This window comes from Cheilinus undulatus, linkage group 8 (genome assembly GCF_018320785.1).
Source record: "Cheilinus undulatus linkage group 8, ASM1832078v1, whole genome shotgun sequence".
In the NCBI taxonomy this organism is placed as follows: Eukaryota; Metazoa; Chordata; class Actinopteri; order Labriformes; family Labridae; genus Cheilinus; species Cheilinus undulatus.
Genome location: NC_054872.1, coordinates 30,425,223 through 30,449,252, shown reverse-complemented (window position 1 = coordinate 30,449,252; position 24,030 = coordinate 30,425,223). Strand labels below are relative to the sequence as shown.

At 37.1% G+C, this 24,030-nt stretch overlaps 1 protein-coding gene and 1 long non-coding RNA gene across 5 annotated transcripts in view; one reads left to right on the top strand and one right to left on the bottom strand.

The window, feature by feature from the left end:
- The first annotated feature begins 1,717 nt into the window (after nucleotides 1-1,717).
- Nucleotides 1,718-22,298, top strand: ca14 (carbonic anhydrase XIV). 4 transcript variants are annotated; one of them, XM_041793212.1, is made up of 13 exons: nucleotides 1,718-2,174; nucleotides 2,508-2,528; nucleotides 6,603-6,782; nucleotides 6,980-7,125; nucleotides 10,092-10,187; nucleotides 10,297-10,363; nucleotides 11,673-11,830; nucleotides 12,758-12,884; nucleotides 15,398-15,421; nucleotides 15,528-15,612; nucleotides 15,778-15,819; nucleotides 19,382-19,435; nucleotides 21,531-22,298. In XM_041793212.1, exons 1-13 carry the CDS (start codon nucleotides 1,718-1,720, stop codon nucleotides 21,661-21,663), a joined length of 1,590 nt encoding a protein of 529 aa, XP_041649146.1. In that variant the 3' UTR covers nucleotides 21,664-22,298. The 4 variants fall into 4 exon arrangements, with proteins under 4 accessions (XP_041649146.1, XP_041649145.1, XP_041649147.1 ...); XM_041793211.1 differs by having other exon boundaries at nucleotides 2,505-2,528; XM_041793213.1 differs by lacking the exon at nucleotides 15,778-15,819 and having other exon boundaries at nucleotides 2,505-2,528.
- LOC121513448 overlaps nucleotides 9,657-24,030 on the bottom strand; it is a 31,255-nt gene continuing 16,881 nt past the window's right edge. Inside the window, exon 3 of the long non-coding RNA XR_005992207.1 lies at nucleotides 9,657-9,817. This is a non-coding gene — a long non-coding RNA (uncharacterized LOC121513448). The remainder of the gene's footprint in view (nucleotides 9,818-24,030) is intronic.

Below are 24,030 nucleotides of genomic sequence, written 5' to 3'. Positions count from 1 at the left end.
TGATGGACTTAACTGGTTACTCTCAAATTCCTTATTGAGGACAGACACAATAAAACAGACTGAACATCATACATTCACATAGCAATGAACAGTGAATACAACACAATTAACATGAGACATCAGATTTAAACAGTTAATTGAATTACATTACAACTCTTACTCAAATGCTAATTAGAAATAGTAAATAACATATAGTCTAGAGCATTTGGCTTTCAACCTTTTTTTCCTCAAGCCACACTTAAGATCAAGCCAAAATCTAAAGATGCACAATATCCAAATCCATACCAAATAGTCTCTTTAAAACATGTAATATACTGTATCTGTATTGGATGATAAAATGTCCTTGCTGTTGGACAGAAACCTCTTATTTCCATTATTTTCTTAATAAATCTATTTCGTTGGTCCCATCCTGCGTCTGTCAGTGGGTTTTACAAGTTCCAAACCAATGAAAAGAATCAAAAACAGCTCGTGCCTAAACCCTGTTTCTCCTTTGGATTAGAGGTGCTTTAACATTTTTGTCCCAAACCTTGTGACTTACTTTGGCTCCATTCAAAATCTTAACAATTTAATCACACATACAGAAAGGCATAACGCCGGCCTTTATAATGCACTGTTTATTTTTCCTCCCATGAGAAGTAGTGAGTTTGGAGATGATGGATTTTGCACTCAACAGGGACAGTATACATATTTAAGAACAAAATATGGAAGTGGGATCTTATTTATTTACCTACACAGACTATTGTCTACATATGACACTTAGAATGTCTTTATTTGAATGCTCAGTAAGACAGAACCTCACAGTAACTGGACCACACCTCATGTATTGAGGCTGTAGTCCAACCTGTGGCTCCCTTTCCAAATACCACTACCCTCTCTTTCTCCATGATCCAACTATCTGCTGTCCTATCAAATAAAGTCAGAAAAGCCAAAACATTAATCTAATAGATATGGGACTCATGTGCCTAGTATGGAATAAATGCAGAAGGGTTCATACATATTTAAGTGGTGCACAATGTTGGATTTTTGCCGATACCTTTTTTTATTGTAAAGACACCAAGTGTCTCCAGTGCAAAGAGAGGCTGAGTCAAGCCAAGCTGAGAGAGGAGAAGGGGAGTAAACAGTCCAGTAGTCATTTTACATTTGAAGCTTCACTCAAAGTATTCAGGGCTCATGATGACCCCCCTTTGACCATGTATCGCCTTTGGCAAACACCTTAACCTGAATGTAAACTTGTATATTTTACTGATATTTCAGGCCTTACCGGCTTACATGCCAGCAGAAATGTTCTTATCTGCTGATACTAATATGTAACCTTTTAAGCAAATATCTGATGATACTATCATGCTGATAATATTGCATATCCCTAATATAATTTAAAAAGTATGGGTCTCTGAATATAATTCAAATTCAATAATCTCCAAACCGGATGCACTGAATTGATTCCTAAATGCCTCTTTAGATGGAGCCCTTAAAAACATCTAAATATATGTTTACTTGTCATTCAGAGGTGACACTAACCCTAACCCTTATAGATTTATGCTCTTGATCTGTATTTTTACGTCCTATGTCTACTGTTGCAGTAAGAGGAATACTTATATTCAGATGAAGTTTCTTTGGGACATTGAACCTGCCCCATACAGCCTCAGATTCTCTGATTATAAGACCTCTTCTAGAGTTCAGATTTCCATTGCACTTATTCTGTTTTATTATCTCCTGTATGGTGATAACAAGTGTTTACCCCAGATATTCCCATGTAACCCCCTTCCCCTCAGCCTTTATTCTTCCCCTCTTTCTTACTCTCTGTTGCTGCGTCCTCTTTCAGCAACTAAATTCTCACTCAGTTGTCCCTCTTCTTGATCCCCCTCCACCTCTGCCCACTAGTTCTTTTCGAACTTTCCCTCTTAATGCAGAGACCTGTGAAACAGCGAGTAACATCCACAAAGAGCTGTGGCAGGTGGGATTTCTGGACCCCATCAGCCTCCCCCCTGCATGCTTGCCTCTCTCACTCTCTCTCTCCCTCTCCCTCTCTCTGTCTCTTTCCCACTTGCTCCTCATCTCTCCGTCCGTTATTATCCATTTCTGTGTATGGGCAAGGAGGGCTAACATGGACTCTTTGGGTCTTTTTATCCTGTTAATGCTTCTGTGTTTCCAGTGGACAGCTGCCCATGCTGCTGGTAATGTTGATTTACATAATAATCTGAGTTTTGTGAGCTTTGTGTTGCTTTAATACTAGTGTGGAGATTGTTTTGGTTTGCCACTTTGAGCTGTAGTCATGGAGAAGTAGTAAAATAGTGTATGAGTGCTACTATTAACTTGTTGAATTAGAGTGCAAAGATCTAGAAACAGCAACAGCTTTAGGTAAAAAGTGATTGAAACAATACATTATTTTAACAAACAGATATAAATTAATCATATTTAGTGTTTTGATGCATACATTTGGGTCACTGTGAACTTTAACAAATAAATTAAACTTGCTATACTAAGATTTTGTTTTCTTTTTCCAGAAGATGTTTCTTGGTCCTACAAAGGTAAGTCCAGGTTTATTTGTAGAGCAAATCTCATGCCAAAGTAATTTAAGGTCTGCGCTGAGTAATACAAAAAGACAACAAACACAGAAGGTGGTATCCTCGATATATGGCATAATCTAAGGCTTGATTTATAAGAGTTTTATGACCAGGAGTGAAGCCCTTCAGTCAGTTTTTAATTATGAAGCACTAAATATGGATATTTTTAATCTGACTGAATTAGTTTGTCCTGGAAAAGTAGTTTAATATCAAGAACATAATGTATTGTGATGATTTAGTTTACAATAAGGGAATCTATGTGACCTTAATGCACTTATTTTACATGGATCTCTATTATAAAGCTTGTGTAAGTTGTGTAAGATTTGTGCTCCCTCCTCTTTCATTTCTTCTCCCTCTGTTTTCCCTTCTTCCCTCTCTGTCTGTATTAGTTACAGCTCAACAAGCTGGCATGAGCACAGCACTCACACAGAGATGATGAAGGGGTGGAGGGAGATGGATAGAAAGAGAGGAAGAAGGCAAGAAGAAAGGCAGATAGAGCAAAGCAGGCGGAGGAGGGAGGCAGGTGCACGAGGATGAGGAGAGCGAGGGAAAGGGAGATGGGACGGGATGAAGCTAAAGCATACCCAGTCGTGCTCTTATTGTTGCAGCGCACAATAACCTATGTGTTTATTGTGTTGTGGAAGCACACTGGCTGAACTATGCCGTGGACAATGACATTGTGGGAATGAATGGGGCACACAGGCTGCCACTCTGCATGTATTCAAGAGAGCAAAACCAGTATACAGTACATGCCGCAAAGTGTGGAAGCTGTGCCTGGAGCTAGCTGGTAGCTTTGCATAGGATGTTTAGGTACTATAATAATGGATATGGGGGCAACTGGTGCTGAAGCGTGGGAAATACAAGTGGTGAAGTCTCTTACATTTAGCTTTTCTTTTGTGCATTTTGCTCAAGAATGTTTAAGAAATCACAGGGATTAATTTGCTTAGCGCATTGAGTGAATGAGTGTGTATGAGGCATGTTTTCAGCATGATTCAGCTGTGCTTGTGCTTGTTAGCTGAAGTGTAAACTAACTTTTGCTGGGCTTTACATTTTGTCACACAAGCCGAAGCAGAATGCCATGGTTTCAGAGACGCTTCTCTCCAGAGTTATGTAAAGTAATCGAGGGAAAGTCGGTCTCACGTTCCATCGTTGCCTCATCATGCTCTGGTCGAGTGAATCTGCATTTGTGTACATGCGTGTGCGTCTTTGTCAGTTGTTGTATTCAGGACGGGGTAGCACATTAGGGCTGAGGTGGAGCAGGCGCAGAGGGTCAGGATTTTCGGCCTCTGGTTGCCATGGTGACCTCCATGACGACCGATGGCGGGGCCACAGGACTCACTTTTGAAGTCGTGTCTTGGTGAGGGGCTTTGCTGTGGAGAACACAGAGGGGTCGGGGGAAGAGAGCAGATTAGAGGAGGGGGTTTCAGCAGGAGAGGAGGTGTGGTGTGTGTTGTTTACATCAGTAATGTTCTTATTAATGTGGCACAATGTACACTGTGGGTTCACACACAACAACCATATCAATAAGTGAACTACATAAACATGCTTTTTGTTTTACATGTAACATGGCATAGTTTGAAATTTCGAGTTTTTCTTTGGATATTTTTTTGCACACTACTAACACATTTTTGTCTGTGGTGTGCCGTTTTCTAAAGCATTCCTCTCCTTTGCAATTGAAATTCAGATTCTTTGACTCAGTCTTTTTCTTTCAGACTCTTTTTTCTTCCTTTCTTTTATGCAATGTGGCTGAGCTGTTCCTTTTTTTACCAAGTGAACCTCAATAACTCTCCTCTCCCTCTGCTAATTTTGTCAGTATTACTCTATTTTTTAGTAAATGTTTCATTTTTTACATAAATTGCTGTTAGAACGTGCCATAAAATAAAATATTTTGCTTTATCAGCATACTCACAATGTTAGTGCATTACATAAGACCAGTGGTTTTCTGTACCAAGTGTGCGTTCAGGCCCCTCTACGTGTGCTGTGGAAATTTGTACCTTTACTACCATAACTACACAACAGCTTAAGATACTGTAACATTTGTTAAAAAGGCTTTTCTGCAGAGATATGAATATGGTGTACTTTGAAATGTTGGCTTGGTCTTAAGTGTGCCTTGGGCAAAAAAAGTTTGAAAACCACTGTATTAGACGTTATAGTATAAAATAAAGGGCATGCTATATGCTATAACCAGACTTTCCATTTCAGGTTACATATATTCATTGTGCTGTAAACATTTTTGATTAATTAATCATAGGAGTGAAAAATTTGATTTATATTTTCTGCTGATTAATCGCATTCTGATGCCATCACACAACCAGCTAAATTAGCCTACTAACTTTGACTGTAAAATATGTAAAAATTCTCTGTGTTCTTAATTTGTTATTTCATAGATTAAATCCATATTCTAAAGATAATCTAAATTGACCAGTAAGTGGATGATCTGTCTTCTGTCTCAACTTCTTCAATTTCCAAAGTTAGTAAAAAGTTTTAAACCATTTAGAAACATCCTTTCTGATTGTTTTGTTCCTGCTATTACTAAATCTACCAGTAATACAATCTATCTGAAATTAACAACCTATGTGATAAACTGAGATGAATTAATTACAAAGAATTAATTATAATTTGATGGGTTTTTTAAAAGACTGACAGCACTAATATTTATACATAAATACAAATATTTTCAGTCATAATCTGATCTGCATTTTACTTTAAGTTGAAGGATATATTTTCAAAACCTTGGCAATATTTCAAATGTAATCAAGTATTAATATCTGAAAAGATATCTTTTGTTAATAGCTAGGTACAAAGCTGTAATTTAAAGTTTTATGTTCATCATTTTCAGAAATGTCTTAAGATGTCTGAGTATCGTTGTCGTTTTTGAAGTGTGTGAAATTTAATTTAGACTTTCTCTTAAAACATTTTGACTAGCTTTAACAAAATTGCTAAATATATAGCTAAAGATACAACACAAACATGTTTACAATGAGCAAGGGCATTCTCTTTCAAAAAAAATGTTTTTATATTGGCGAGGTTAATGATTTATGATATGCATTTAAAAAAAATCTCTAAGAACACATTCGTTTAAACAGAAAAGGATTTCTGTTATCTTGTTTTTTAACTCTTGTAATTTCAGACTTGGAAAAACGTCATTTCATAATGACATTGCCAGTTGTTCTGACCAAATTTAGTTAAAATCCTTACATGAAGCAAAATTAAACCTGATATTACCCTGATACTACTTGAGCAGGCTTATGAATTTTTATGATTTAACTACAATGATACCTCAGATATGAGAATAACTTTACAATATCAAACATGGTCAAGATTTTACTAAGCCAAAGTTACATTCCTTATTGATAAGGAAGGTGTTTTTTATAAAGGGACCAGCTATGCCGCGATTGCCTTAATCACCTGATTTTATTGTCAGCCCTGAGAGTCTAAAAACATGCAGTCTGAGATTAATTTGAGGATTTTTTTTTCACTAATTTGACTCAGAACTGAATTTGTTCTATACAATAGAAAGTTTTAATATGTGTTTCCATGTAACTTAATGCTCCCTTATATGCAAAGAACATTTTGAAAAGAGAACCATTTTAATCACTAAGGGAAATGTTATGCCTAGTTGTAGACAAGAAGAAATATCATTTAATAACACCAGATTTTCAAAAATAATTTAGTCATTAAACTTGATTTCCTCTATGTTCAGGGGTAGAAAATATGACCCCAGCCTCTTGAGCAGGGATCACTCAAACATAATGCATGCTTTGTATAGTCACTAACATGTTGTATTACGGTAATCAGCAATTTCATCACCTATTCTGACCACTCTAAAATCCTCTAGCTCCTATCATGAGCATATAATATATGATGTATATATTTGATAAAACAGACCACCATAAAGCTGTAAACTGAAGAACAATGAGGATTAATTGTCTTGAATAATTACTTTCTGATCAATGGAGTCTTTTCACTGGATGACTGCAAGTCATTGAGCCGTGTGATATGGTGACATCACTGTTTCTGTCTTTTCTCCTGTCAAAGGATTGGTGGGTCAGACTGAGTGGCCCGAGTATTTCCCTGAATGTGGAGGCACCTCTCAGTCTCCTGTTGACGTGGTAACTACGCAGACTAAATATGACCCCAGTTTGATCCCTTTGACACCACTGGGCTACGATCAGCACGGAAACAGGCCCTTCACTCTGTACAATAATGGACACACGGGTAACTATGGTAGCAACAGATTTCCAGCTCTTAGTATGAATCTCTTCCAGGTATATGTTTTTACTACTGCATCTTTAAGCGTATCCAACAACAAACCTTTCTTCTTTTTATTTATTATATAGGAGACAAGTTGTTTTTTTGTTAGAAAATGTTCCTCCTAAGAGGTATTTTTTGTTTGTTTTTTTTTTGTTCCTCAGCTGTGATCGAGCTGCCAGAGTGGATGGGTATCGGAGGTCTGCCATGGCTCTTCACAGCTGTGCAGTTACACCTCCACTGGGGCAGCGGTGGGCCGAGCCACGGGGGCAGTGAACACACCATCAACGGGCTGAGTGTGGATGCGGAGGTAGGTTTAAATGGAGCTTACTTTAATCGTTAAAATTCTCTCACAAAACAAATCGAAGCCAAAGTGAGTCAAGGTCAAAGTCAAGTACTGAAAAAATGGCAGATTACAACAAAGGATGGATTTCAAGTGTACATCTTATTCTAGCAATATTCAAATATTGGAAAATGTGTGTAGCCCAGTGAACACAACATAAAAAACATGATTTAAAAAGCGTTAACTGTAAATCAATATTTACAAGGTAGAATATCCCAAATGATCCAAAAAATATTGTCTGTCCATTTCAGATTAAGGATAAAAAAAGTACAAAGTATTACCCAGGGATTTTTGGGTTTGGAGTACAGCTGCTAAAATGGAAAGTCATTCACATTTTCTCAAAGATCATCGAGGAACAAGTACAAAAGAGGATTTTAGAATGCTTTTTTTTTTCATTTAAACAAATCAACTCAATAGCTTTTAACTGAGCATTAATAATAAAGAAGAGATTAATGAGAGCAGGTAAACAGCAATTTACACTGCAGATCCATGCAGTGTATAAACAAATGCCTTTAAATACAGAGGATAAAGGTTCTTGTCTGGAAAGTCTCTACTCTATAGACATGAACGACTTTCATGAAATCTCTCAGTTAACAAAATTTAACATCATGCACGATACAATAAAAAAAGGGGATTACCTAAATACCTCCCCAACAACAATGTCTATTTCTTTAAGGGTTTCCTGCTAAATGATACAACTGTCCACTGTTATAAGAACATACTTTTAAAGGGATACTTCAACATTTTGGCAAATTTGCCCATTGCCATAATCCCTATAGTCTTAGTTATAGGTTCGTTTCCTTTAGTTGTTGGTGCAAGCTGTTTCTAGATCTGGGGGGACTGATGGACCAGCTGCGCAGATAACACTATGGAGACAGATGGTATTTTTGGCTTTCCCTCATCAAACTCATCAAATACACAATCCAACAACTCCAAAACACTCTCATGGACAAGTTGTGACCTTCACATTCACCATGCTATGAAATAAAAACGTATAATTATGTAACATTACGACACATGAAGCAAATACTCTGAACTACTTTCCGAGTAAACCACTGGGTGGAGTGACTCAGTGCGGCTTTGCATTTAGCTTTCAAACATCTCCGTCTCATAATGTCCCATGACTATTTCATAGCGTGGTGAATGTGCAGGTCACAACTTGTCCACGAGAGTGCTTTGGAGTTGTTGGATTGTGTATTTGATGAGTTTGATGAGGGAAAGCCAAAAATACTGTCTGTCTCCATAGCGTTTTCTGCACAGCTGGTATATCAGTCCCCCCAGATCTAAAAACAGCTTGCACCGACTACTAAACAAACCTATTACTAAGTCTATAGGAATTATGGCAATGGGCGAATTTGCCAAAATGTTGAAGTATCCCTTTAAAGGCAATCCGCCCTGCATATTAAGACATGATGACCTTAGTGAATGCTAAATTTCTACTGTTTTTTCCTGTGTTCATTCAGATAGGACTGTAGGAAAGGAACCACAGGCCACATCTGAACTCTTAAGGTCAACAGCCTCTGCACAGGGGTGCTCATGCAAAACCAGGTTTCATAGATTTCAATATTTTAAGAGATTTTCAAAATATAAATATGCATGATTTAGGCCACCACTGTTGTTAAAATGCTGTGATCTGGCCAGGTGTATACAACTGTGCTTAAAGCAATACAATTAAGATCAGCCAGGACACATACCTACCATTTCAGCTCTCTCTGTGTCCATTGTTGAGCAGTTTTCATCCAGACATCTCTGCTCTCACCTCTCTGATTATAATCACTTTGATCTGCATGCAAAGAAGGACACCTGTGTAGGGCAGAAGTATAGGAAGAAGAACATTGCAATCATTTGTCTCCACTATCCATCGGGCACTGCCGTTTGTACAATAATGGCGACCAACAAGGGAGTTGATTTTTCCCATTTTCAAATGTAGAAGTGTAGTGTGTTTGTTGTATAAGATACCAGTGTTTATTTAATGAGGTTCCTTTTCAAAATGTAGCTGAATATTTGTGACATCAACAGTCAGTGTATTAGAAACAAAAAGATTCAGGAGGTTATTTGAATAGCTGAAGATTAGTTCTCTATTGCTACATTTTTTTTAAACATCTTCCAGTTCTAACTCCTTAGTTAATTCAATGATAAAATTATTTCCTTGGTCAAGTTTTAGTTTAAGAGATATAAGGATGTTTGATTCTCTGTCTTTCTTTCTTTTCTTGCTATATAAAGAAATGTGTTGAAGCTAAATACAGTCTGATAACTGTTCTGGTTTGGTATATTTCTGGCGTCAGGCCAAACCACCTATCTCCATAAGTATCACTTTCGGGGAACAAAAAACCCTGTATTTTTCAAATAATTTAACACAGTCAGCATATTTTTGGCATTTTTTTATTGCTTTCAAATTTGTTCAAACCCACTGACAGATGTACAGGGTGATCCAAAGCACTTATTTATTAAAATGATAAAAAATAAAATTATGAAAAATGGAGATACAAGGTTTTGGCCTGATGTCAGAAATATGACAGGGAAGTAGAGGTAGAGAGAATTGAGTTGAAAGGGAAGGAAAGTTGTTTCAGTGCCTTAGTTCTTGCCATCGGTCAGTGTCCAGGTCTGCCAGCACCTTTACTTCAGGGGTGAGCGGTCCAAAGTCCAAACTCTGTGCAGACTTTATAAAATGATGGCAGAAAAAAACAGAATGAAGGAGAGGACAAACAAAGCTGACATGCATGACTGTTCTCATTACATAATGCCACAATTAAGCTCTTTTCCATTCACATCAGTCTCCTTGTTGTGCTTTATTTTCTATCTGTCATAATCCTAAAAAAAAAAAGACAAGTCTCCCCACAGCTTTTCATCTCCAAGTCTTTCCATCTTCTCTTTCTAAAGGAGAAACGAATAGGTCTTTATCTCTCGCTTATGTTTTCCTTTCTCCTTCCTAGCTGCATGTGGTTCACTACAACTCTGAGCTCTACCCCAACATGTCCATAGCCATGACGAAGAGAGACGGCTTGGCGGTTTTGGGGATTCTCATTGTGGTAATAAAACAATGAAAAAAAAGACAAGCAATTCGCAAATTCACTAAAGAGTTTGTTCAATTACTGTTATGATTTCATCAACTTGTTGGCCTAAGGTTTGATTTCCCAGACAGGTGAGGAGACCAACCCAGGATTTAACAACATCATCAATTACCTAAGCCGCATCAGACATGCTGGTAAATCAGCTTAATTTTATTTTCAGTAATATTTACATTGTGATTTCTATGAAATAACACTTTCTTTACTTTTGAATACTTATAAGTTGATATAAAGCAAGTTTTTTTGTTCAGTTTGAAGGATATCTTCATTGCTTTTGTTTCACTACTTACAAATTAACTATTTTTGGATAAAAGTCAGGAATAAAAGAAACAATGTGGCTATAGAAATACTTAGCCATTTAAAAATGCATTACATGAATTCTGCCACTAAGGGGCTCTCAATCAAAACAATAAGGCAAGACAAAGACTGAGGGGCAAGAGCATGGAGGGATATGTAGATATGACAGAGGATAATGTATTTGATGTGAGCTTAACTGGGAGCCAGTGAAGGTAGATGAGGGTAGTGGTGGTAGTGGTGATGTGCTACCAGAGCCTAGAGCAGGTGAGTTTTGGACATACTGGAGCCTGTCTGGGGCTTTTCTTGGCATCCCAAACAGGACTCAATTGCAGTTGTCCAGACAGAAGGTGTTAAAAACATGGATTAGTGTTTCAGCCACACAGTCTGAGTCTGCATATATTTTTGAGGTAGAAAAAGGCAGATTTGGTCACTTATATGATATGGGACTAGTAGAACAGGGTAGAGTCCAGGATGATGCCCAGGTTACAGACTTTGAGAGACTGGTGGATGGAGCTATCGTTTATTTTGAGCAACATTCAGCAGCTTCTCTCTCTCATTATGTGAAATTCATCCATGAAAAGAAAACCTTAGTAAAGACTCCTTATGGAACGCTACCTGAGTGTTCTCCACTCCACCTGGAAATGTCTGATGGGGGCATCAAAGAAGTCAGGGGATGGGTAGAATGGGGTTCCACATTATGGTGGGCGCTTGGCTAATAGAGAGTGCAGCCAATGGTTATACAGTGACAGATCAGCAGCTTCCAGTAGCATTTTATGCTTCCGTATGTAGCAGTCTTTGACATACAATCCTGCTTTAACAGCAACCATAATAATATTGTGTCTTTAAAAAAACACTGTTACAACTATGAAGATTAAGGATTTTCTCAGTCTTTGAAAACCATTGGAAATATTTGAGATGTTGAAGTACTAGACTAAAGAAAAAAAAATACACGAGTAGTCATTTTGGTTAAATTAGACATTTCAGTGGGAAAAATTCCACATATTTTACCTTTGAGACACTAAATTTCAATGACTGGACACATTAAAAACAAAGAAAGTTATTTTTTTCTCATCACAAAAGTTTAAGACAGACGTAATACCTATGACCTCCCATTCCCCTTTATTTTCTCTTCTTCACACCTACTGGCAGATCAGAAGGTCTACATCCCCGCCTTTGACATCAAGTCTCTGCTCCCCAGCGATCTGGGAAGCTATTATCGCTACAATGGATCTCTAACAACACCGCCGTGCTACCAGAGTGTCATCTGGTCCGTGTTTAATGAGAGAGTTCAAATCTCAAAGGCACAGGTAAGGGTGAGACACTGGGACTGTTTTAGTAGATCTCTCATGCCTCAACTCAAAGATCTTTTGTGCTGACATCGGTACTATTTTTGATCCATTCATAATGCAAACGCAACCAAAATGCTCTTAAATGTTTTAAGGCCTCAGTAAAGATAGTCACAGCTTAAGGCTCTGGCTGCATACAATTCAGTTTTTATCCTACATGACGTAAAGCAAAAATGATCAACTTAAATAAACAATTCATTAAAATAAACAAATATTGATCTTATAAACTATTCTTCCTGGTCCTGTTCCATACTACCATTGCACTAGTTTGTATGTTACTTTACATGAACTAAAACCCTGTATGTTTAATTGTTGCACTTCTTGGGCAAAAATCAGCGGCATCCATCATAGTATCCATCCCTACCAAAACACACTAATGAACACATATATCATTATATTCTTTCAACAATCATTGACTAGTTGATAGCCTCATACTTAAGATAAGTGTACAAGGTGGATCACTGAGTCTTGTCTTTTTACCTTGGGTTATACAGTACTGGTCATTTTCCACAATGATTGCATCCTTTGTGACAACATCACAGCTTCTGACTGGACAATTAATAGAAAAGCTATGGAATTTCATGATGCTTTAAGTACTTACTATTAGCTCAGTGAAACAAACTCCTCAGCCACTTTCAGTAGATTTGGGTCACTGTTAATCTTTGTCTTGGCTCAAGGCAAAGATGACAGTTGAATAAAGTTTTCACTGAAACATTTACCTTTGCTTTCTGTTTAAAGCTGATCAGCAACTATACCTAACGTGGCACGCCAGATGGATTTGTTTCACACATCCAGTGAGAAATATGGAAAAGGGCGTATCCATCTGCTTTGCAAGGTTACAACTATACCTATTTTTCCCTCCTTCTGCCCTTCTCCTCTCCACTGCAGCTTCTGAGGATGGAGACATTACTTTACTCAAGTAAATCAGCAGAGCCAGACAGGATGCTGCTGCAGGACAACTATCGAGCAACGCAACTGCTCAACCACAGGGCTGTCTTTGCCTCCTTCTCAGCGGGTAAGACTAAAAGGAAAAGATTGTTTATCATTATCATGTATTTTTTTCCAAATGCAACCTGATAAGAGACATACCTGTAACAGTGTATGATAGCGTGGGTTTGTTTGATCTAATCAAGGTTCCTTTAAAAGCAGGTCTGTATCCAAACAAGAAGTAAGTTACCTTTCGTTCAAGACAGTACAAACATCAAAAATGAAACAAAACTGTTAGAAATAAAAATTAGTGGAATTTCCAATGATTAACTACATAAATTCCAATATTTGTTGCGATGAAAACTTGTAATCATTTGAAAGCCCTAAAAAAAATTTTTTTGTGTGTAAGATTCCTGGTACGTCAACATTTTCTCTCATTTTTGAACATGAAAACAGATTTTCAAACCTGTCTTCAGCCCTGTAAAAATCTCGTATTCGTTTCAGCTGCTAGACATACTGTACCTAACCTTGCAAAGCAGGGGGATTTGCCAGACTGTCATCAGGCAAATCCATCTCTTTTTTTTTTTTTTTTTTTTTTTTTTTTTAATGATAGATCTGAATGTATGTCTTGACTGCTGGCTGCGAAACAAAATGCACTTCACAGGGATAATAAAGTGAACCTTGAACCTTGAACCTTGAAGGTCTGGTCTGAAGCAATCGTGCCAGGTCTGAAAACGTACCTGACCAATCAGCATTATCTGAGAAGAACGAGGTGTTAGCTACGGGCAGGTTTAACTTGTTCTGGAAGCCGATAGTAATGGCTGCTGCCAATGTAGCTTTTAGCTCGGATGTAGCTGTAGTATAGCGACAGTTTTATCAGAAATGGAACACACTTCCTTATAAAATAAAGAGCGAAGAACAGCACTGAAAGCTTTTCATGGCGGAAAAGATGTGTTCACTCTTCTGCCTTCCTGCTTTGGCATGAGTTTGCAACCATTGCAGGGGGGTTTCGTAGTGTGAGTCCGTAAATACAATGGCTGCTGGTGGAGCAGTTAGCTTGGATGTAGCCATAGCGGCTGTTTTATTTACTCTAGGCTACATTTCTTTATTAAAACAAGAGCAAAGAGCCACACCAACAGCTCAATGGAAAACAGATTTTCACTCTTCTACCAACCAGTTTTGGCATGAGCTTAGATGAAGCAGTAGAAAAGCGTCAGTTTAACCATACCTCGACCACTTTTTAAAAATGTAAACAAAAGCAAAGAGCCACACTTAAAGCTTCACTAAGCAGAGCAGATATTTCTGTACATCTTCCGATTGGCTTCGCCATAAATCTAGCATGTTAGCATGAGCCTGTATAGCTCTGATTAGCACTGGAGTTGCGCATCTCTACTACCTCATTTTGTCTTGTCGCTCTGATTGGCCCGTCATTAATGTGAAAGAAAGAAGGCTCATCCAATCACCTTCCAAGATTGTTTTTCTTTTTAAGTCCTACCCCTTCATCCGGGAGGTTTCCCAGGTGAATGTGAAATATATGAAACAGTCTGTCTGGCATGTCAGGTTAAGTTGTACTAGATGGCATTATGAAACTGAAATGGACACAACAGATAAACATTGGTAACAAATATCTGTACATGCTACATTTTTTTCTGGCAAGTGATCAATGATTGTAAAACCAGTGGACAGCAGCTGGTATCAGTGTTAAAGTGATGCATTGCTGCAAGACCATGGCAAATATTTAACATCCGCCTAGTGTAGAGCACTCTGACTCTCTTATCACCACGGTCATCTTTTTCTATCATCTTCTTGGCACCCTTCCTCGACCCTGTGACATTTTCATTGAGATAAAGGAAAAGTGGATTGGAATGGACTTGGGGGTAATTGTTTGGGTTTTTCAAATGGACGCCCTATTTTTTAAACTTAAGGAGATGTAGCAAAAGCTCTCAGAAAGCTGCTGTGGCATCTAGCTTTCTACCTTAAAGCACCTCCTCACTACGATGCCAGCTTGCTGCTCATAATGCAAACCAAACTAAATAGCCAGTGTGTAGCCATGCTGACCAAAGCTAGCAATTAGTGCAACCCATGCAGAGAGCATCAGGTGGAATGCGAAGCAAATATTAAGGATCACCAGTGACTTTGTCTGAGAGGAAAATAGCCCTGGAAGGCAAGTAGAGAGTGATAAAGTCTCGAAAAAGGTAAAGTGGTGAGGAAAATGGGGAGCAGTGTTTGTTTGTTTGTAGGCTGATTAGAGTGAAGGATTTACAAAATCTGAACACTGACTCCATTGTTAACATGCACATCTAACTGAGGAAAAAGGGAGAGGAAGAGGGGACACAGAGGAGTGATAGAGGGAGACAGTGGTAGTCAAAGACAAAGGAAGGGGAATTTGTGTAAAGTGCCTTTTGTAGTGAGTGACTGAACTGGAAGGCCTGTGAAATCAGCACTGCTGTCAGAGGCTGAGAGAGTGACCTGACATAACATTGTCAATAGGCTGAACTGTAGATTCTGCTGATATAAACCAACAAATCACTGACAACTATAAGAAAGAGAAATCAAAAATTTAACTTTCTAGTAATATATATATATTTTTCTATGTTGTAGAATCAGGGAAGGAGCTCTCTTCTGGTAAGACTTCTTGTTATTCCCCACCGTAACTGTGAGCGATGCTCCACTCTATTTTTGGAAGCTTTCTTTATTCTGTCATACCTCTGTGTGTTTTTTCCACCTGCAGGTGAAGTCACAGCTATAGTCATTGGAGTGATGTGTGGCTGTGTAGGTCTGGCAGTGATCATTCGCTTCATTGTGAAGACGATACGGTAAGAAGTATGACCATGGCACTAACCTTTCAGCAGCTCTGTTTCTGTTGTCTGAGGCAGATACTGACCACCAGTCTGCTGCTGTTCTGGTTTAACTGGGTCATCTGTGTCCCTGTGCATCTATTTCCAGTCCCCTCTCAATCTCTATCTTCTATATCTTGGCAGATTTTTTACACTCCTTCATCTTGAAACAGTTGCGGTAAACAGGTGGTTTACCTGACCTCATAACTGACGAGGACGCTTTACTAGAACTGACTGTGTTGTTTTTTACGTATTCTTGCTATTGAAAAATGTCCTTCAGTGCTGATCTTGAATCTAAAATATGTTAAAAAGAGGATTACACATACAATTTCACGTTTTTATCCATGTTAAAGTAAGATGAGCTCTGTATGCTCACATTCAAACAAACACCTTTCAGAGTGAAGTTAAAATCTAAAGGGATATTATTAAGAGGCTAACAAACACTGACATGGTCAGTGTCACCAGCTGATTTTAGTTTATTACAATTATGATGGTATTGGCATTTACTACAGGCTGTAAAAGTCATGACAAAGGTATTCTCAATGATACTCTAACAGTGCCTGGGTATGGTATGTGTCAATGGCAAATTGATCCCCAAAAAATCCCACCAAGCAAATAACAGCCTTCATCATTAAACGGTAATCAAATCCTCCATATTTTCAGGTAGTATTGTTGAAAAAATGTATTCAATTTCTACATTTATTGGTGGAAATATACAGAGCTAGAACTTTGTACAGCTTGAAACCTATAGGCTATTTACTGTCATGTGATTCCAATATGCAAAGGTCACATGACTGGTAGGAAGTGAAGAACAGCAGTTAGGAATCAATGGGTAAGGAGGAAAGTTAGTAATTAAGGCTCTTGCACACCAGTTATCCTGAGAAAATGTTTATATAGATTAGGTATGATCTGATGCTTTACAAAAAAAATACGTGATTTTATTCCACGGGTTAACCAGTTTACCTGGTTTGGAGGTGATTTATGTAATATGCTACGCAGTCCTGCAGACCTCCTGCTACACATTTGAAGGGATTCAGTAGTCTTGAAAAGTCTTTTACTGAGCTAAGATGCAAGCAACGTAACAACAACTTTTCTATTAGGAACACTTTTGTCATACATTTAACCATTTTGTTTGTATATAGTTGTACTTGAGGGAGAAGGCTCTTCTCAAAAGATGCTCCCTGAGTTAGTCAAGCAGCATGCTTTGACTTTCCAGGAAGTGCATAGCTAGAAACCCCAAAATGGATAAATACATTTATGACAGTGCATACTGAATACAATAAAATTAGTTCAAAAGCAATAAATCCCTGGTAGCATGAATCTGAATAGGAGGGGGCAACAGGTTGTGTGCTATAAAGGAGGAAGCTGGGGTGGAGGATGTTAAGCTTTTCTAGCAGCAGCAGTGTGGTCAGCGTCAATGCAAGCAGGGATCAGTCAGAAGTACGTCATATTTAAAGACACCACTGTGTTGAGAGAAAAAGGTATGGTTGGCTATGGGAGCTGGGAGGCGATAATTGGATCAGCTGGCCATCAGCTGATAAGGGCTGGGTGTATGACTACCATGTCCTGCTTGAACTAAAGGTAGGCTCTGTTTCTCCTTTGTTTTTTAATAAATATGCTTTAAGTGGAAACAGTTTTATACTTTTAACCAAATAAACCTCGTTAGCAACCAAGTAGTGATGTGTTGTTCATTGAATAGCCTAATGACCAAACAGCTCTTTTATGTCAACAACAGGAGCTGGCATCCATCAAAGAAACGGTTTTCTTTATTCCATTTTTGTCGTTATATAATACACATTTAAAAAGACAAATTGGTACTATATAAAGAGTCAATGTGGAGCTAATAGACTCTTATTTTTGAGCTAAGGCAATTGACCAGACCTCCAAAAAGAGAGATTTCCCATCACAATGAGCAAGGCTGGACAGATATCTGCCGTGGAAACACAAGCAAGATCAGGGTTTACCAGGACAAACCATGACAAACTGTGTCTGACACCACATGTTCAGGGTCCATGTTTTCTTTAGATTGTCTTTAATCCATGTCGGTTCCTGTTTCTCTGAGGTATTTCACGTCTTTCCCAAATGTGTCACTACTTTTAGGAAACAAAAATAGCTCAATATATTTATATTTTATTTTTAGGAATGAAAATCAATCACAAGCTAATTTAATTCCTATTTTTACATTTAGTTATTAATCATCTGATAGACGGTCATCTCCCAAATAGGAAAGATTTATGTACTGAAAATGAGTCTTCTCCCCAAACTTTTGCATCTCTTTTAAAAATAATCCCTTACATCCTCTTTCTTATTTATTCTGCAGACTTAAAACATGTTCAACAAACTGATATGGAAACACAGGCTACTCAGTCTGTCTCTTTTATATTTACGATACAACAGTGGTTGGCTGAAATGCAACCCAAATAAAAACTCTACGTTTTATAACTCAAAAGACAACGCACTGACATTGAGGCTCATTTAGTTAAACTCTACTGATATAATCTAACAATCCTAAAAACGATAAAAGGCAACTTAGAATCCTGCAGCAGGAAACATGGTTTTGGTCTGGAATGAGGTAATAAATAGTTGAAGGGAATAGCTGCCAATTCTTGTCACAGCAACTTGGGGTAATACTTATTTTGAAGCAGGTGGGAATAGTAGTGGGATTAAACTGTGAGATGTTTGGAGGGATAAGTCATATTAAAGATATTTTTCAACCTGGGAATGAGAATATGAAAACATCTGAGGTACTGGTTGTCAGCACTGATGTCTCCTGTAAACTCTTTTTCAGCCTAAGAGCTTTACTAGATTGAAAGAAAATCAATCCTCGACTATTCCTTCCTTTTATTGGAAAATGTTTTAATTAGATGCACCTCAGCTGAAGCTCTGGGTTTTGGTTTCACTTTAATAAACTCCTAATTCTTTGCTCAATCTCATAAGTGTTACAAAAGATCCCCTCATGGACATTGTAACCTTCATGAAGGCAGGATTTGTTAGACTGCCTTTGTAATAAATATTAAATTTGTCTTTGTGCATAAAAGTCACTGTCCAACAAAAACGGGGCTCTTGTAGGAGCTGAATCTGAGATTCAGAGTACAAAGAAACTTAAATGCACACTTAACTGCACTAAAAGATTTAACATATATTTGACCTCAGTGGTTTTGGCAACATTTCAGTGCTGGTTGGGCTCCTATAGAGAAATATGTATGTGAATAATCCTCTTTATGAGCTTTCAGCATAAAAGTTTAGAGATTCTTAAGATCAGCACAGAGGATAATCTCTCACTTTGACCTCTGCAATAATAACATGGCTGTTTCCCAATATTCTTAATATTTTTTTCTCATAATTACCTCAGTAATAAAATATGAGTTGATTTTCCTTGCAGCCCCACCAATAAATGATTTAATCACTCAATGGCTTCAACAGGGGTTCCCAACGTTTCTAAAAGTCTAATTCTGTTTAATGCAAGCTCCAGTCCTGTATCTACTGTCCCAAGTCATTTGGACAAAGACCTGATTTTCATCATAGTAAAGTTTGACACATTTTTTCTTGATTTACCCAAGATCCCCTTCATTTAGCCCCTACTTTCTACTTTGGGAACTCCTTGCTTCTTTTTTTGCCAATCAAACTGAAAATGTGGACAGAGATCAAGGAATTATAATTCTCTTTGTTAATTTGTTTCTAGCTGTCTCTTTGAAATGTTCAATCTCTCTGTTTTGGTCATGTGATTGTGTCTCCTGCTCTGCGACAGCTCTACTTCTAGCTGGGACGTCCTACACAATAACCGGCCGGCTCCCATGCCAAGGTCACTGTTTGAAATCATCACCTTTGACCTCAAAACCTCCACTTGATCACTTGTCTGTAAATTAACCACCCATTCATAGTGACTGATCCTCTCAAGCTAGACTTTAACCCTCCACTTAGAGTATTAGTGCCTAAAGAAATTCCTCAGACTCTGAGGAATGAGGTATTGTATGTGTATGTACATTACAGGCTTTAAGGCGAGCCTCACAGTCATGTCTGTGTTCTAGAAATTCTTTAACATCATTTACAGAAGTAATCCTTTAATCCTGATCTTTTGTCAGCTGGTGATGAAGCACTGTAAATACAGTATATAGCCCCTTATGTTTCATGATCCAGTCTTTCACCATGCATCAGGTAGAAACACATTTCTCTGTCCATTATAAAATCATTTTTGATATTGACTACCATTACCATGATTAATCACCTTATAACATGCCCAAACAGATTTATTTTGACACATGACTAATCATATTTATTTAACATATTAAATGACTAATTGTTTTAAGTCTTCACTTTTTGATTTATCACCACATTAAGTGATTTATTTATCCCTCAGATTTAGCAAATTATAACATGACTTGGAAAATGTAATCCATCCCCCTTATCCCTCACTACATGACATGATTCATTGTATACAATTATCTCCCTGACTTATCCTCATACAAAATGACATAATATATATATATTCCTGTGATATATCACTATAGAACAAGATAATTTGATAATTATAGTTATTATAGTTAGCTAACTATAACAAGATAATTATTTGTATCCTTAATTTCTCATCATATAACAAGACTAATACTTATTGATCACACCAGTTTTATCAATACATAAGATAACTAATAATTAAACTTTCTACTCCTCTGATTAATCCACATAGAAACAAAAAATGTCATATTTACTTAACCTGCTGGTTTATTGCAATGTTATATGACTAATCACATTATTTTATTGCCCGAATACCCCCCCATCAATCATTATTTAGAGTAACTCATTTCCATGACATGACTAATCACATTTGTATCTTCACCCAATTTATCACCAAATAACGTAGTTATTAGATTTATTTATTTCTGTGATCAGAAAATGAATAACGTGACTTAGCATATTCGATCATTTCCCCAATAAATCATTAAATAACACAATTGCTTACCAATTGCATTCATTTATCCCACTGATTAATCACCCACTAACATGACTATTCACATTTGAATTTTCCCCAGTCCCCCCAATATAACTTTAAGATAACATGACTAATCATATTAATTTATTCTCCTTATTAATTAGTATAAAACATGATTAATCATATTTAATTTTCCCCTTATTAATTAATATAAAACATGACTAATCATTTAATTATATTGTTGAATTATTCTCATTATTTCTATCTCATGACTAATAATAGTTCTCTCTTTAATCACTATTTTACATGAGTAATTACATTTATTTCAACCCTGATTTATCACTTTGTAACTCTGTTAATCATATTTATTCTGTTGATTTATACCTATACAAAATGACCAGTAATATAAATCTATTCCACTGATCTACCCCTCTACAACCTCACTAAACACATCCATTTATCCCCCTTGATCAATCACAGTATAACATGAATCTTTGTATTTATCTCCCTGATTTATTCTTTGAACATGAAGAATCATTTCTTCCCCACAGATTTCTCACCATTTAATACAGCTTGTTGTACTAACATTGTTATACTTATTATAATGTTAATGATTAACCTCAATTTACTATGACCAGTCTTCCCTACTTTTCCCTATTTAATCATCGTATATAACATACAATCTTTGTTTATTTTTCCTCTTGATCATCACAGTGAAACACTATTTTCATATTTATAAGCTCTCTGATAAATCACCATATAACATGACTCAGTTTTGGTTGGCTGAGACTCTTTCACAGAACCATTTGAGACTCCACTCAGTATTTTAGTGAGTGCCACAACTTCTATTTCTGCACAACCGCTCATGTATCTTCTAACAAACGAGGACCTCTGCTGGACAGCGTAGCAAACTACACCTAACAGCTAACTTGATCTGAAGAACATGGCTGACTTTGTGTTTGTTTTTCAGGGCAAAGGAGCAAGAAAAGGCAAAAGAGACCAAACTAGATGTGACTGTGAACTCAACGTCTGCAGGAGAAAAGAAAGATGAGGTGTCACTGTCTCCACAGATGGTGCCATCGCTCACAGCACATGACACTTGAGATGTTCTTGTTCTCATCCAGAGTTTTATCAATTGTGAAGTCAACAGTACACAGGAGAAATTACCTGTGGCCATGATCATTAGTCTGTTTCTGTTTCTACCACCCAAATTCAGAGATGTTGGCAGCCTCGGTGTGAGTCATTTCTTTCAGTTTGCACAGAAGCACTTGTTTTCAGTACGTCGGTTTGTTGGCTCTGAGTCATATGTTTGCTCAGGCAATGCTTGGGAGTCATGACTGGTTTGTGTAAATACTTTGTTAAATATTTTTTCTCTGTTTCACATGTTGGACTGTTATTAAATCTTGTAATTCCTGCCTCAAAAACACAAGCACACTGCACTGTATGAAATGTCATAGACGTATGAAATGTTGACCTATGAATTCATACCCAATGTATAATTTTGACTTTCTTTTGCACCACTTTAAGAGCACTGACAACACAAAATGTATCATTTTATAATTGAACATACTGTAGGAGTGAATGATGAAGGCCTTAATGGTATTAAAAGTGTAATGTATAAACTCAAAACGCACATTATCATGTCGTATATTTATGTGCATGTGTTCTTCTACTTGAAAAATGATTCTTTGTGCCATAAATCATGTTTGTCTGATGGATCTTTTTTTCTGTACACAAGTGGTGGAAGTGGGCACCTCAGTAAAATACTTGAATGAAAACAGCACCTGTTTTGAATTCCTCATTGTATTTGTGAACAGATTGCAACCCTCACAAAGTCCCTCACAAGAGCATCTAAAAATTCTAGGAAATGTTAACATCTACCATTGAAACCCTGAATTGAGGGGATGACAGTAATTATTAAACTTGTATCCTATTTCATTTTCATAAGCAGACCGGGGGAACTTTCATGATTTAGCCCCAGATTCCAGACAGTCCGAATATCCTGCTTATCCCTTTGGAGTTGCAGGGAGCTAGAGCTGACCCTAGCTGTCATTAGGTGAGAGGCAGAGTACAGTCTAGACTCCAGTCATCCACAAGGCTATCATAAAGATAAACAACCAGGCACAACCAGGCCTACAAGCAATTTAGAGTTACTAATTAGCCTAACAACTGTGGGAGGAAGCTGGAAAACCTACACATGCAAGGGGGAGATCATGCAAACTCAGATAGGCCCTGTCCAACCAGGATTCAAGCCATTAACCTTCTTGATGTGTAACATCAGCATTAACCACTGCACAACTGTGCAGCTTCAAATCCTGACTAGAAAAGCAATTAAAGAAGAAAAGGGCAATAGTAATTATTGGTAAAAAAAAATCTTGAATTGATTTGAAAATAAAATAGAAGCATATCCCAAGGGCTGTTAAACAGAGTGAGGAATTTTTAACAGCGTTTTCCAAACATCCAAGTTTGATTTTGGATGCTTGCATTATTTTAATTTGGACACAGAAACAAAATAATGTCAAAAAACCTTTAACTACAAGGGTAGAAATTATTAGCAAAAAAATGCGTTCATAATGTAGATTAACTGGATTTCATTTATCCATTCATTTATACATTCACAATCTGTGTCATTTTAGTGAGTGCAGAGGGTCAAGCCTGTAAGTACAGTGCCTATAAAAAGTATTCATCCCTTTTGATGTTTTACCCTTTTATTGATTTTATAAATCAATCATGGTCCATGTAATACAGTTTTTTGCCAAAATTTTACAACAAAAATGTTTTAAGGCACAGTGCAAACAGATTTCTATAATGTCATGTCAATTAAATACAAATATTTAAGGTAAAATAAGTGATTGCAAAAATATTCACCCCCTTTAAAGTGACTGCCCTAATTCAACAGAGGTCCAGTCAGTTGGTGCTAGTCTAACAATTAGTGAAATGGAGATCACCAGAGATCAGTGAATGTGTCTCAAGTGGTTATAGTGTTAAAAACACCTGTGTCTTGAAGGTCCAGTCACTGGTTAATCAGTATTCCTGGCTACCATTGCACCATGAAGGTAAAAGAACCCTTCATGTAACTCCCACTTTGACATTAAAGAGGGTTTTTTTTTTTTAATTTTAAGCTAAATTGTACTGAGCATGATTGATTTAAAGAATTACTAAAGGATAATACAGTCAAGGGGGTAAATACTTTTTAAAGGCACTGTATACTGTATGCTAATTAAACAAAGACTGTATTATCAAATCACTATGCTGTTGTCTGCTTCTGCTGCCTTTTAAAATAAATAGCTCAAACCTTTTCTATCAGGATAACACTTCTTTATTTTCATTAACTAATTAATTAACAGCTTTCTAGGTTGGAAAGTAAAAAACAACTGAGTTGTTAGTCCATGTTATCCAAACAAGGTCAAAACACATAAAAAAGTACATTAAACCTAAATGAGATTCCATTTGAACACTAAAGTTACTCC